At 41.1% G+C, this 12141-nt stretch overlaps 1 protein-coding gene and 1 non-coding gene across 5 annotated transcripts in view; both read left to right on the forward strand.

The window, feature by feature from the left end:
- IRAK3 (interleukin 1 receptor associated kinase 3) overlaps positions 1–12141 on the forward strand; it is a 76100-nt gene that overhangs the window by 37793 nt on the left and 26166 nt on the right. For 3 of the 4 annotated variants that reach the window (XM_066369062.1, XM_066369058.1, XM_066369059.1), the window contains 3 exons: positions 296–350; positions 1846–1997; positions 6457–6521. In XM_066369062.1, the coding sequence (XP_066225159.1) occupies positions 296–350; positions 1846–1997; positions 6457–6521 (272 nt within the window). The remainder of the gene's footprint in view (positions 1–295; positions 351–1845; positions 1998–6456; positions 6522–12141) is intronic. The other variant, XM_066369061.1, reaches the window with a different exon arrangement.
- TRNAA-UGC (transfer RNA alanine (anticodon UGC)) lies at positions 8417–8492 on the forward strand. Its single transcript has one exon. It is a non-coding gene; the product is annotated as a tRNA-Ala (tRNA).

Raw genomic sequence — 12141 nt, forward strand, 5'->3', positions numbered from 1 at the left:
AGCTTTTATTAAAGTAAATTAGCAGTGATCATTTTTATAGCAATAGAAGTCACTTAAAATTGATTATTACCAGCTATAACATTGATACTTGAGTTTTTACAGTTGGTCTGGAAGCCTTAAATATAGATGACCATGAATACTATAAGTAAAATAAAATAGTTTTGCTTTCTAGTAGCATTCTTCTAAATTAGATTTCACTCTGTTGTTCCATGGGGGAGCTTTGGATTTTTGTTGAGGTTCTGTTCTATTTAGACTTATGAAACTGAATTACTTTAATGTGTATTTCTTCTCTTAGAAAGCAGCCAATGTCACAGTGGATAATTTTCCTATTTTTGAACATAATAAAAAAGGTAAAAAAAATACAAACATTTCAATTTATTTTTAAATCATGCTTTTAATTAGGTTAATTTAGAGGGAGAAATATCCAATACATATACAGAGAGTCCTTGGGTTACTACAGTATCGACATACGATATTTCAAGTTTACAACATTCACTGTCATAAAAACTTTAAAAAATTGAGATGTGAGTGTTTCAGCTTATGCCATTAGCATTGTACTACAGACTACAGGGGTGAACTAATTTGGTTGCACGCAGCAGAAGATGACATAGTATTCTCTTTTTCTGTGGCTTAGTTGTGTTATTTACAACTAACTGCGTTAGGATAGGTAAGTGATTAGGCTAGGGTATGTTTCGACTTACACCATAATTCGGGTTACATTACTGTCACAGGAATGGAACTGTGTCATAACCCAAGGACCCCCTAACTGTTCACTAATGTGCAGATTCAGGATAAAATTTTCATTGATACCAAAATCATTTTGATTAAGACAGTTCTATTAGTATCTATAATACTAATATCACAGTATTTCTGTGATATTAAAAATCTACTGACTGATGAAGATGAAGAACATAGTTGTGGTCTCTTAGGGGGATTTATTATTTCCTCTTAGTGAAATTTGCCATTTTTTTGTGGCATAGGATAACATTTAATAATATGTTAGTTTTAGAAATTTTCATAACATTTTCAGAGATTTTTAGAGATGTTTGTAGAACAATTCTGATAGTCATTATATAAATCCAGTTATTTTCCTTATCAACTTTCCTACTTGATTAGCCAAGAGAATAATTTAGTTTACCTGGGAATAATTCTTATAAACTTTAATGGATATCTGAGGCTGCCTTGTCTAATCTTTGCTACTAGAGCTGATGCTTCTTTGGTTCAAAAGAGATTTAGAAAAATGTGGTCCTTTAAGATTTAGCAATAAAGTCTAAATCACACATTAAATGTGGATATATAGTCAAAATTGGGTTCTGAAAGATTTAGCCTTTGAATTTGTGTCCGGTTACCTTCTAATGGATTCCTCCCAATCTCTGCTTTCACGTCTTCTTAATTTACTCTGAGGAAGTGAGTTATAGGCGGTTAGAAGATTTGGTTTATGAAAAATGTGTCCATCCATCATTGTTGGAGACAGATGGACATATGGGATTTTATTTGTTTTTGTTTTTGTTTACCGGTTTTAGGTTCATAGTTCTAATGACAAAGAAGATAATGTGAAAAGTTTCCCAAATAAGCTTTTTGGCTAATCTCTTTGGAAAGATGACAGAATCACAGTGCTATTGTTGAAATATCTAAAAAGCCATTTACTCTGAAACGGTGGAAGTCAGACCTGAGTAAATGTGCAGAGAGCAGCACATGGTAGCTTCAGTGTGGTTCCTGGGCCTTGACCAATGGCCTTTCCACTGGGCTCCTACGTGTTTCTAAGATGGAAGTCCTGTTGCTTTATAATGTTGGCATTGACTATTATGAAAAGGCAATTTATCTTCTCCCTACTTCCTTCCTAAGGAATAGTGCTTAAATCCTCTATCAGCTTTCAAAGTATCATAGAAGGAACCAACAACTTCCACAAAGACTTCCTAATCGGAGAAGGGGAGATTTTTGAAGTATACAGAGTGGAGATTCAAAGCCAGACCTATGCCATTAAGTTATTTAAACAGGTATGGAAGGAATTACTATCTTGGGCTATCCATTCCATTTATTTGCTCATATATCATGTTAGGATGTATCATTTTTCATCAAGATTGAAAAGAGGTGTATTTGGAAATAAAATTTCATGAATGGAAGTAAGATAGATGACCTCAGGTGACTGGAGAACCGCCTGATAAAGGAGTGCTTGTCTTGCGGAAGTGTGGGAGTTAAACCCATCCTTCCTGTCCCCAGATATATTGCAAGAGAAAGACTTTCCTGGAAAGGGAGCCTGTGGGACTTTGCTTCAAATGGTAAGATTGTGTGCATTTGTTTTTGTTTTTTTAGAATGGGCAGAGTCCTCTCCAGGCACCTTCACAGGCTAAGCCACACATTGGCATCCCATGCGACTTTATAAATTGCGTTCTCTCCCAGTTCAGGAGTGTGGGAAAGCAGAGGCTTCAAGTAGGAGCAGCAAGGCAACCATCAAGAGTAGGAGACTGGGGGCAGCTGAATGATGGCAGCCAGTGAAGCAGAAAGGGTGCTGAGTGGGACTCAGGAGTCAGGGGGAGAGAGATGCACACCGTGCACCCCAAAGAGCTGCTCTTCAGGTTCTTCACTGCTATCAGCAACCGGTGAACATTTGCTAACCTTCTGTGGGCTGGGTGCTGAGCATGCGAAGGTGAATAAGGCACATTCCCATCCACAGGTTGCTCACAGTCTCACAGGGGGAAACAGCCAGCTAAAGAAAAGATGAAACTCCAGTGTGAGGAGTACTTTAGCAGAGATGTGTCCAAAAGATCACGGGAACACAAAATATAGCCAGAGGAGGGGCACGTCCAGCACCCAGAGGAGTGCCTGGCACAGAGTGACCCCCCAGTAAACATCTCTGCAGCAGACAGATGGAAAAGGGGGTAGAAGGAAGTGACCTTTCCGCTGGCTTTTGAAGGCAGTGAGGGAGGGCAAGTACTTCTGGGGTGGAATGAAGAGAAGGTGCAAAGGTCTGGAGGTGCAGGCACAGAAGCTGGCGTCTCACGCATGAATACTAGATCTTTCGGGGGAGTGGAGGTTACTGTGGAGGTGGGACAGTAATGGCAGAAGATGATACTGGGAAGACAGGCTAAGTCCATGGATGGCTTTTAAGGGGAAAAGTGTAAAGACTAAATTTGTGTTTTTGTAACACAACTGATTACAGGTTAGACGATGGACTGGAAGTGGGCAGAGCATTGGAGAAAAGGGTTGAGAACTTAGACTGGAGGTAAATAGACCTGGTAGAGGGATATTTCAAATGTGTAAATTAAGAAATGGGGAGTACTTAAACTAATGTTCTCAACCCTAATATTAGAATCGGCTCGGGAGCTTTTAAAAAAGGAGCCCCTTGTCGTCCGCTAAGCCAGAGTAGTGGCAGTGGTGGTGGTCATCAGGATTTTGAAAAAGCTTCCCAGGTGGTTCATAGGCAGCCAGTTTTGAGAACCACTGCTATAAGGCGGGGCAGAGGCTGCGATGGTGAGGACAAGGTATGGCTACGACATAAGATGAAATGGACCAAAAATAGTGATTTGTTAGTTGGGTCTGAAGAAATAGGGGAGACGTAGGAGGACCTAAGCCAAATCCTGCTTTGCATCTTAGATTACAGGGACTTTTTTCTTTAATTATTAGCCTGATTACTCCATCTCTTCAAATTGTGTTTTATCCACTAATTCTATATAGACATCTCAAAATTCCTGATAAGATGAATGGTCTGATAAAGACATGAAGCTATCTACTGATAAAACCCTTCAACAAAGAGAATGTGGTTGCCTTAGAGATGGCCTCACGGAAGCCTGTTTCTTAGGGCCCATGTGTCTGTGGCCCCACTTGTATGTTCTCTTTCGGCTGAGTCCCAGGGCCACCTCCCCAAAGGCTCCATCCATCCACCTTCCTCTTCTGTCTGAACGTATCCCCAACTCACACTCCCTCTGGGGAGTTTTCTTTGCAGAATTCTGGTTTCAAAATGAGAAGTCATTGCCTCCAGATCTCCTTCCTTCCTTCCTTCCCCAGAGACAGTGATTATTTCTTTGATTGCCTCTGACCCCTGCAGGATGGTTTTTCTGACCCTTCCATGTGTAGTCATGACATCATAACATTTTGTCATAGTAGTGATTTCTTCATCTGTCTCTCCCAATAGACTAGAATGGATGACTTTATTTAGAGCACTCTTATTTATCTTTGTATCCCAGTGTCTCATTATAGGGCATGGTCCATAATGGTTGCTCAGTACATGTTTGCTGAACAATGAAATGAATGACAAATGTGCCTTGTTTATGAATTTAGTTCCTGAACTCTGGGAGTAAAAAGACAGGAGGTGGCAAAAGAACCAAGAACTAGAGACTGTACAAAGTCCTACACACTCATACAAACATACCCACACACCCGTTTATCAGGAAGATGAGGTAATTTAATGAAGCTTGAGCCACAGAGCACTTTGTAAAAGAAACATGGTGTTGTCAAATTGGACATTAACTTCAGTAACCTTCAAAGAAGGACTGAAGTGGAAATATGTACTAGATCTGTTAGACAGGCCCATCCACCACCTGGGGAGCTCTCAATTCTGATTCAGCACATCTGGGCAAGGAGAACAGACACCTGAGATTCAGTGTTTCTCACCAGCGCCCAGTGAAGCTGATGTTCTTTGTGCACAGACCACGCTTCGAGCAGCTAGAATACTAAGTTAGCACGAACACAGAAACTAACTCCTTCATTTTTCAGATTAAGAAAACTATTACCTGCCTGACCAGGCAGTGGTGCAGTGGAGAGAGCATCGGACTGGGACGTGGAGGACCCAGGTTCAAGACCCTAAGGTCACCGGCTTGAGTGCAGGCTCATGTGCTTTGAGCACAGCTCACCAGCTTGACCCCAAGGTTGCTGGCTTGAGCAAGGGGTCACTTGGCTGTTGTAGTCCCCCAGTCAACGCACAGATGAGAAAGGAATCAATGAACAACTACAGAGACTAAGGAACCGCAATGAAGAATTGATGCTTCTCATCTCTCTCCCTTCCTGTCTGCCCCTATCTGTCCCTCTCTCTGTGTCTCTCTCTCTCTGCCTCTTTCACAAAAAAGGGAAGGAAGGAAGGGAGGGAGGGAGGGAGGGAGGGAGGGAGGGAGGGAAGGAAGGAAGGAAGGAAGGAAGGAAGGAAGGAAGGAAGGAAGGAAGGAAGGAAGGAAGGAAGGAAAACTATGACCTTGGAAAGATTAAATGACAAAAAGTCACAAATTGTGAGGGTTAGAAATGGACTTGAGACTTAATCCACTTGGATCACCCAACAAAGTTTTTTTAAAATACAAATTCTTATAAACATGTCTTTGGAAATGGTTTACCAACCTAGCTTGTGTCTGACTTCCTGGATTACCTTGGAAAATAACTTCCCAAATTCTTGTTGGATTTCTCTCCCTTTATTCTTGAGCACAGAGACCTCTGAAAACTCGGCCCTGTCTAGCAATTTTCACATGATAGAGCCTTACCGCTGATGGGACCATGGAGCCCACTTAATTTAGCTCTCATATGGTCGAAATTAGGACCCTGAGGTTCGGAGACATGCACTGACATCAGGTGTATGAAGCCACTGAGAACAGTGCCAGGTACAGAGTAGTACAATATTATTGAACTCACTAATTTATTCAATAAATATTTGTGTCAGGCACTGGGCTAGCTTCTGAAGCATCTTTGAAGTAAGGAGTTATATTTTTCATTTGCTTAGTAAGCCCGTATTTTCAAAGTTAATACAGAGGGTAAACTGGAATGAACATATTCAAATGACCCAAGTCATAAATGCCAAATTAGTGAAATCACTTCTAACCAGCATGCAGCGATCACAACTGGATTCTCTATGACAGTGGTCCTCAACCTTTTTGGGGCCACGGACTGGTTTAATGTCAGAAAATATTTTCACGGACCGGCCTTTAGGGTGGGACAGATAAATGTATCACGTGACCGAGACAAGCATCAAGAGTGAGTCTTAGACGGATGTAACAGAGGGAATCTGGTCATTTTAAAAAATAAAACATTGTTCAGACTTAAATATAAATAAAACAGAAATAATGTAAGTTATTTATTCTTTCTCTGCGGACCAGTACCAAATGGCCCACGGACCGGTACCGATCCGCAGCCTGGGGGTTGGGGACCACTGCTCTATGAGATCAGTCTATAGATCAAGTGGCAGTTTTCTAAATGTCATGGGGTTTTTTTGAATACACATACTATTTTAAATTTATGAAAAAGGTAAAAGGTTTGAATATAAACTATGGCAACATGGTACATTACATGAAAAAGTTTAATAGCAGTGGTTCCAAATCTGTTTGGGGGTTAATGGAGTTTTGAAAATCTGATGACATCTAAGGATCTTCTCCCCCAGAAAATAGTCATTTGCATTTCAGGAAGACTATAGGCCCTACTATAAGTATCCCAGCAATAGAGATACTTTTCCTTGATTTTTTTCTTTTTTATGATATTTAGGAGAAAAAAATTCAGTGCAAGAAACAATGGAAGAGGTTTTTATCTGAGCTTGAAGTTTTACTGCTGTGAGTATATGTTGTCTGGAATTTCTTCCTTTGTGCCTGGTTTTCATCTTTGCTCATTTTTGAGGCCACAGCACAGAGCTTGGCATGGTTGGCATTCAATGTGTGTTGGATATTAGAACAGTGGGTAAATTTCCAACATCTGCTTTAGTATATTTCCTAGAACACATTTAAAAACAGGCCATTTACATAATTCACTTGAACGTATTTTAACAAGAAACTGGCATAGGGAAATGGGTTAAATCATGTGTGACTGACATGGCCGAGTGTAAAATAATTCTTAGAACATTAGAATTGTATATATTTTACCATTTCCCCCTTCCTTAGAGACATTCCGGTCAAAAAACTGTTTCATCAGTATAACCCTCTTTAGGAAGAGTTTTAGACAAAGAAATCAGGGCTTTTGATGTGTGTGTTCTTTTCTGGGAATTCATTCATGAGCCCGAGAGTCCTTGGGGACAAACTAAAATGACTTCATTTTCATATGTATTCATATCTGCAGCTGTGCAGCCTGCCTCATCAAAGGCCACTAAACCTCTACAGTTCACTGATCACCATTTACAAATAGAAAATGTTCTTTTCAGATGTTTTCTAAACCAGTGTGTGACTGCAAAGAGGGGTATAAATCCTTCTTTTATACCCAGGACCAGAAATCAAAACGTTAGGGGCTAATTATAAAAACTCGATATATATCATTTAGTCAACAAAAAACTAAAAACCAAAATGACAACAGAAAGGTTTCTATATTTAAGCTTATTTATTTGCTTATGAATAAATAGTAAGTTCAAGTATTTTAAAATTCCAAAAGTGCAAAATGGTAAACCAAGAAAATAATTTTTCCACTATTATCATCCCACCACCCACCTGATTTTCCCAAAGGCAATTGAGTTACCAGTTTCTGGCATATCTTTCCAGGGAGAGAGAGAGAGAGAGAGAGAGAGAGAGAGAGAGAGATTTTTTTTTTTTATAAATAAGTTTTTATTTTAATGGGGTGACATCCATAAATAAGGGTACATATATTCAAAGAAAACATGTCCAGGTTATCTTGTCATTCAATTCTGTTGCATACCCATCACCCAAAGAGAGATTGTCCTCCATCACCTTCTATTTAGTTTCCCTTGTACCCCTCCCCCTCTCCCTCCTTCCCTCCCCCTGCCCCCCGTAACCACCACACTCTTGTCCATGTCTCTTAGTCTTGTCTTTATGTCCCACCAATGTATGGAATCCTGCAGTTCCTGTTTTTTTCTGATTTACTTATCTCACTCCATATAATGTCATCAAGATCCCACCATTTTGTTGTAAGTGATCCGATGTCATCATTTCTTATGGCTGAATAGTATACCATGGTGTATATGTGCCACATCTTCTTTATCTAGTCTTCTATTTTTTTTTTTTACAAGATTAAAGCCTTTAAGCAAACTCTTGGCCAATACAGCAAGAATCCATAAAAGAGTAGGGTCCTTAACATGTTCACCAAGTCCAAGTTGGCCCCAACACCATGCCAAATCCCTGAAAAATGCAACCCAACCCCAGTTCAGTCTGTTAGGAGCTGTCACAAGGAACAGGAGTCCAGGAAAAGTCCACATCCAGGAAAAGTCCGCATGGCACTGGAATTGTCACAATTCTATACTTTGCAGCTCACGTCCAAGTCCCAATGACTGCTGCTTCTAGCTGGTAATGATTCAGGTAGACTGGAAAAGCCATCTGCAGCATGTGTGGAGATGGAGCTTCTGTTCTCCTCTGCCTGGAGAGATGAGACCAGGTTGCTTTTCCCTGGAGCTCTGTGACTGTGGCTTGGTAAAGAGAACCTTGGAATACACTAAGCTGGGTGGCAAAGGTAGATTCATAATAGAAGTTGGCAAAAGGGGGAAAGAGAGCTCTAAATTAGGAGTAGGTCGGCCCTGGCCGGTTGGCTCAGCGGTAGAGCGTCGGCCTTGCGTGTGGGGGACCCGGGTTCGATTCCCGGCCAGGGCACGTAGGAGAAGCGCCCATTTGCTTCTCCACCCCCCCTCCTTCCTCTCTGTCTCTCTCTTCCCCTCCCGCAGCCAAGGCTCCATTGGAGCAAAGATGGCCCGGGCGCTGGGGATGGCTCCTTGGCCTCTGCCCCAGGTGCTAGAGTGGCTCTGGTTGTGGCAGAGCGACGCCCCGGAGGGGCAGAGCATCGCCCCCTGGTGGGCAGAGCTTCGCCCCTGGTGGGCGTGCCGGGTGGATCCCGGTCGGGCGCATGCGGGAGTCTGTCTGACTGTCTCTCCCCGTTTCCAGCTTCAGAAAAGTACAAAAAAAAAAAAAATGAGAACACACATAAAAAATAAAAAAAAATTAAAAAAAAAAATTAGGAGTAGGTCCCAGCCTGAAATATGAGTGGGGCATTGAGGTAGGAGGAATAAAGGAAACACTATATATTAAACAAAGCAGCAGAAAATAGGACTATCAACAGCCACAACAGAGATCTTCGAGGGAAGAATAAAAAACCTGACTATTCAGGCAAAACATAGTTAAGTGGCCCTTGTGCAAATGAGATCAGTTTACCTGCTTCTTGGAAGAAATACCCTAGGCTTATCCACAGTGTCATAGATGGGGCTGACGGCCCTGGGCACCTTCAGCCTTCAGTGGCAAATCCCAGCATTCTGGGCAAGGTTAGGTCATAGGTGGCTGGAGCAGGGCTGGAAGAGACTGAACCCTCCCTTAGAGGAGCAAGGGGGAAACCTACCTTCCAGTGTCCCTGTTTCCTCACAGCAGAGGCATGTAAGTCTGGCAGGCTTTGGCTCAATGACCTTCCTTTCCACTATTGAAGCAGGACCCAGATGGCATCCTATGAGACCCCTTAGGGGTGTTGGAGCCTTTAAGGGCGTATCCTAAAAGCTGGTAGTTCCCCTGATCTCTATTGGGCTTTTTCTGCCTCTAGGTATCTTAAAAGCCATGCTCAGAAGATCTCACTGAGGGGTTTGAGGATCCCCATCCACCTATATAAATCTTTTCCATATATCTGGAGCTATTTGGGAAAAGGGATATTTTATGTTTAAGCACACATGTATTTTGTTTTCTTATTTTTCCCTTTTTACACAAGAGGTAGCATAAAAACTTTGTTCACTTTGCTTACTTTAGAATTCCATTGTGTGCTGTACTTTAATTGATGGGTTTTGTTTTCTAATAATTTGTTATTAAAAAATAAAGCTACAACAAAATAATCTTTACATATATTATTTCATACCTGTTTGAATATACTTAAGAAATTTTTGTAAATAAAAGTATAGGGTCAAATGGTGATAAGAATGACATATTACCAAATTGCCCTTCAATAGTAGTTATACCAATTTACATTTATACCAGTCATGTGGAAGAGTGCCTGGTTCCCTGTATTCTTGCCAACATGGCATTTCTTCTCCACTTTCCATTTTTGCCAATCTGCTAGGTGGAAATGGTTTTGCAGTGTAGTTTAAGTTTCTTTTTTTTATCATGAGTGAATCCTTTTTACATATTAAGAGATATAATTTCCTTTTCTATGAAATATCTTATAACATCTTTTGTCCCCCTTTTTAATTAGGCCATTGGGTATGTTTCTCTTAATGGTTTGTAAGTGCATTTTATATATTAGAGAAAATTAGCCCTGTTTTTATGTTATGAGATACAAGTAATTTTTTACAAGATTGTCATTTTCTTTTGCCATGTGGAAATGGTTTTCATGTATTTGCATTTAATATTTTTCTACTATATGTATTTTATGGACTCTGTTTTTTCTTTAATTTTAATTTATTTTTTGAGAGAGTGAGAGAGAGCAAGAGAGAATGGCACAACTTGTTCCACTTAGTTGTGCCATTGATTGCTTCTCATATTTGCCCTGACCAGGGATAGAACTGGCATCCTTGGGGATCCAGCTCTTGCCCTCAGATGAAGCCAGCAATCCCCGGATCCATCCAGTGACCCGGTACTTTGGGGTGACACTCTATCCACTGCGCAACTGGCTAGGGCTTGGACTGAGTTTTTGTTGTTGTTGTTGTTTTGTTTTAGGTGGAAAGAGGGGATGGTAGTGAGGAAGACTCCCACATGCACCCATACCAGGATCCACCTGGCAACCCTATCTGGGGACAACTGGCTAGGGCTTGGACTGAGTTTTTGTTGTTTTTGTTTTGTTTTATTTTGTTTTGTTTTGTTTTAGGTGGAAAGAGGGGATGGTAGTGAGGAAGACTCCCACATGCACCCATACCAGGATCCACCTGATAACCCTATCTGGGGACAGATGCTGAGTACTGAGCTATTTTTAGCACCTGAGGCTGGTGCGCCCCAATGAAGCTATCCTCAGTGCCTGGGGCCACACTTGTACCAGTTGAGCCACTGGCTATAGGAGAGGAAGAGGGAAAAGGAGGGGTGGAGAAGCAGATGGTCGCCTCTCTTGTGTGCCCTGACTGGGAATGGAACCCAGGATATCCGTACACCAGGCCGACACTCTATCCACTGAACCACCAGCCTGGGCTGAACTCTGAGTTTTATTTTTTCTTCATTTTCTTTATTTATTTTTTTCAGTGAGAAGAGGGGAGGCAGAAAGACAGAGTCCCACATGCGCCCCAACCAGCATCCATCCAGCAAGCCCACTAAGAAGTGATATTCTGCCCATCTGGGATATCACTCTGTTGCTCAGCAACCGAGCTTTTCTTAGCACCTGAGGTGGAGGCCATGGAGCCATCCTCGGTGCTCAAGGCCAACTTGCTCCAATCAAGCCATGGCTTCATCGGGGGCAAGGAGAGAGAGAGAGAAGCGAGAAGGGGAGGGATAGAGAAGCAGATGGGTGCTTCTCCTATGTGCCCTGACATCAAACCCAGGACATCCACATGCTGGGCTGGCGCTCTACCGCTGAGCCAACCAGCCAGGGCCATGAACTCTGAGTTTTAAATCATAGTTTAAAAGAACTTCCCCACCGAGAGGTTATAAAATAATATTGCCATTTTTTTCAAGTACTTTTATGATTTCATTTTTTACATTTATATATCTGATTCATTTGGATGTATTCTGGTAAGGTATTTATATGTTGATTTGCAGAGAATTATCAACTCTGTGATGCTGCAGATTCTTCATGTGCCACCATTATTATTTATATTGCTAATATTTATTTACCAAGAACTTTACATGTATTCTTTACTCTTATGAGATAATCATAGAATCACCTTTGGGGTAATCAACTTACCTATTAGATAAGTATTGCTATTATCCCTATTTCACAGATGAGGAAACTGAGGTACATCCTATCTTATTCTACAAGGTCCTATTTATTTCCTAAATCATCTTTACTCTCCTCAGATATTTACTAATAAGTCAGATGCAGCTTTCTCCATTCAGATTATAGTATCTGAGATGTTTGGAGTGGGATTAAGAGAGAAGTATATAAGTAAATAGGCAATTTCAGTAAATTAAGTGATAAGATGAAAAAACAGGAAATGATAACTTGTGGGGTGGGTGGACCATAGAGTAGGCTTCTTGGAAAAAGTAACATCTAAGCTGAGACCTGGGGATCTGGGATTTGGCTAAATGTTTCACCTTTAATTTAATTTTTACAAGACTCTTGAGAAATGGGTGTTTTACCTACTTCCGTAGATTGGCTGGCTTCAATAAGAGAAATTTATTTTCTCAC

This window comes from Saccopteryx leptura, chromosome 2, assembly GCF_036850995.1.
Source record: "Saccopteryx leptura isolate mSacLep1 chromosome 2, mSacLep1_pri_phased_curated, whole genome shotgun sequence".
Classification (NCBI taxonomy): Eukaryota; Metazoa; Chordata; class Mammalia; order Chiroptera; family Emballonuridae; genus Saccopteryx; species Saccopteryx leptura.